The 2326-nt window shown below is 40.4% G+C and overlaps 1 protein-coding gene across 9 annotated transcripts in view; it reads left to right on the forward strand.

Annotated features, from left to right (window-relative positions):
- dlg1 (discs large 1) overlaps positions 1-2326 on the forward strand; it is a 96928-nt gene that overhangs the window by 33514 nt on the left and 61088 nt on the right. For 2 of the 9 annotated variants that reach the window (XM_011307273.1, XM_011307275.1), the window contains exon 2: positions 2021-2299. The exons of the other annotated variants lie outside the window; for them this stretch is intronic. In XM_011307273.1, the coding sequence (XP_011305575.1) occupies positions 2153-2299 (147 nt within the window). In that variant the 5' untranslated portion in view covers positions 2021-2152. The remainder of the gene's footprint in view (positions 1-2020; positions 2300-2326) is intronic. 9 annotated transcript variants of the gene reach the window in all.

A 2326-nucleotide genomic window follows, 5' to 3' on the forward strand; every position in this document is an offset into this window, starting at 1 on the left:
AGCGCTTCTCTTTCAACTTCGTGACCTTGAACTTTGAAGGAACTTCTTTATCATTTGTATATGATTATTCATATTCTCTCAGAGACAAAAGTGACGATTCCTTTGTATCCGAGTATTCGACCTTTTTACCCCCATATACCGTGAGTTAGTGATTATTGGATGATTCCACCGTTGCCAAGACAATTCAATTCTTCATTTCCAATAACAACAATACGGAATCGAAACGACATTATCAATGAAGCACCCAATAATTTTCAATATCGTATGTCACGGAGTAGTTATCCGAGGGAAAATTCACGAGTTAAAAATTATTATGCACAGAGTACAACCGTAATAATCTCACCGCAATTGAATAAATGTAAGACATTCAGTAAATATTCCATATCCGTCTAGCAAGAATCTGGAGAAGCTGAAATGAAAATATTTAATCCGGTTTCACCGCGGAATAGTAACGAAGCCCCAAATGAAAATGCAAAGTCCGTCAATCAAATAGAGAAGGATCGAAAGTATTTTTTTCGCGCCCAAGTACTTTACACCGAATATTCCGACACTTGGTCAAAAATTTGTCGTTGCAGCTATCGCCTGCACCAGTTTGCACACAATCCGCGAAGTGTCTGAACATTGCATAAATTCTCTTAATGTCCGAAGAAAACCTCATCCCGTGAAAATTCCAGTTCCATGGAATAATCAGCATAAACATAAATTCTTCCATTACCACGGATTCGTAACAGATAACCAATGAATTACTGGTGGGTGAGAAACCGGGTGGAAATTTTCGGCTATCTCCACGGCGCACGTTTGGCTGCACCGACGTGTTATTAGCGACCACAGGGGCTTTTCGATTGAGGTCGATTGAATGTAGGCAGCCTCTCCTGGTGTTCCCAGTATTCTCCGCTTATCGACCGTATACCACAAGTTCCATATCGAATGGTCTATTTCAACCGGTCGAAGTATCCGTCTGACGCGATAATTTATCCATTTATTGGTACGAGAGATCTAATCACGCGAGTTGCGGGAAAACCAAGCGACTGACCTAGATGGCGTGACCGCCTGACCAATGACACGAGGAAGTTCTGATCTCCCGTCTTTTTAACGAACCAATGAGGGTTCGTCCCTCCATTAGATCGAGATTATCGATACAATCGATTGTATCGATAATCCATTTCGTAAAGATGCAGCGGAATATTTTTATGATCTCAATTGAACTGGTGATTATGATCTCTCGGAGGGGGGCACTGGTGTAGTATGTAGTGAATGTCCGTGTGGTAATTAGACATGTTGAGGTGTTAATGCAATTTGAGGCCTGTTAGCGTCAATGAACAACTGGGACAGGTGGCAATTTTTAAAGAGGCACTGCATTTCAAACATAAATGCCAATCATATGGTGGGTGAGACAATGCCCGCCAACTCGGGGTTAGCAAGTTGGGAAAGGTAGCGCTGCAGTCGTCGATAGCGTTAATTAATTCGATTATTACAGATGAGGGGATGATGGAAATGTATCTTTTGACGAGCGTCGATGTGAAGTTTGCGTATTGAGGACATAATTAGGGCGACGGATTTGGGAACTGAGAAACGATTGTTAGGGGGAATTATTGATTTCGCAGTCTTCGTTCTTCAAGGAAGTCTTTTATTCCTGTGCCATTGTTTTCTTTTTTTTACTCTTTGTGTATTTCTTTATCAGTTTTCCTCATCTAAATTTCACGTATCGATCTGCGGTGACGGTTCGAGGTAATAATTCAGTTGGGCGCATGGGACGAATCAAATATTTATCGCCGGGAAAAGTTCAGGACATTCCATTTGAAGTTCAAGAGGAGAAACCGAGGTCGATAAAATAGGAAAATTTTGAGGGTTATCATCGGAGAAATTCTGTCGTATCAGTTGAGAAAATATCCAGGCAGGAACCGAGTTCTCCGAGATGGCGGTACGAACGTGTTTCGCGCTGAATTAAAAAATCATCAAGTCATAAACAATTTTTAGAATTTTTAATCCGAAAATAAACTTCGTTGTTAAAATTTTAAAGGTGTCGCAAAATGGAGATGGGATTCCCCAGTGATATTATGACTGAGTTGTGACAGTGCCTAATGACTTATCACCGGATTTATTTAATTTTTTGTTTACCACTAATTGACAAATTGATGTGCAATCAAACATAATGCCAGCATCAACAACACCTAATCCGATAATGTGTTCATTGTGTCCACGAGCCAAGAAGCCACATCACACCAAAAAATTAGTGAGATTTGATTCAGTTGTCGATACATTTTCAATATCGGATTTCAATGCCACCGGAACCCGTCGGGTAAGTTTAAACATCAAATTGAAATTA

Source organism: Fopius arisanus, unplaced genomic scaffold (genome assembly GCF_000806365.1).
Source record: "Fopius arisanus strain USDA-PBARC FA_bdor unplaced genomic scaffold, ASM80636v1 scaffold00053, whole genome shotgun sequence".
Taxonomy (NCBI): Eukaryota; Metazoa; Arthropoda; class Insecta; order Hymenoptera; family Braconidae; genus Fopius; species Fopius arisanus.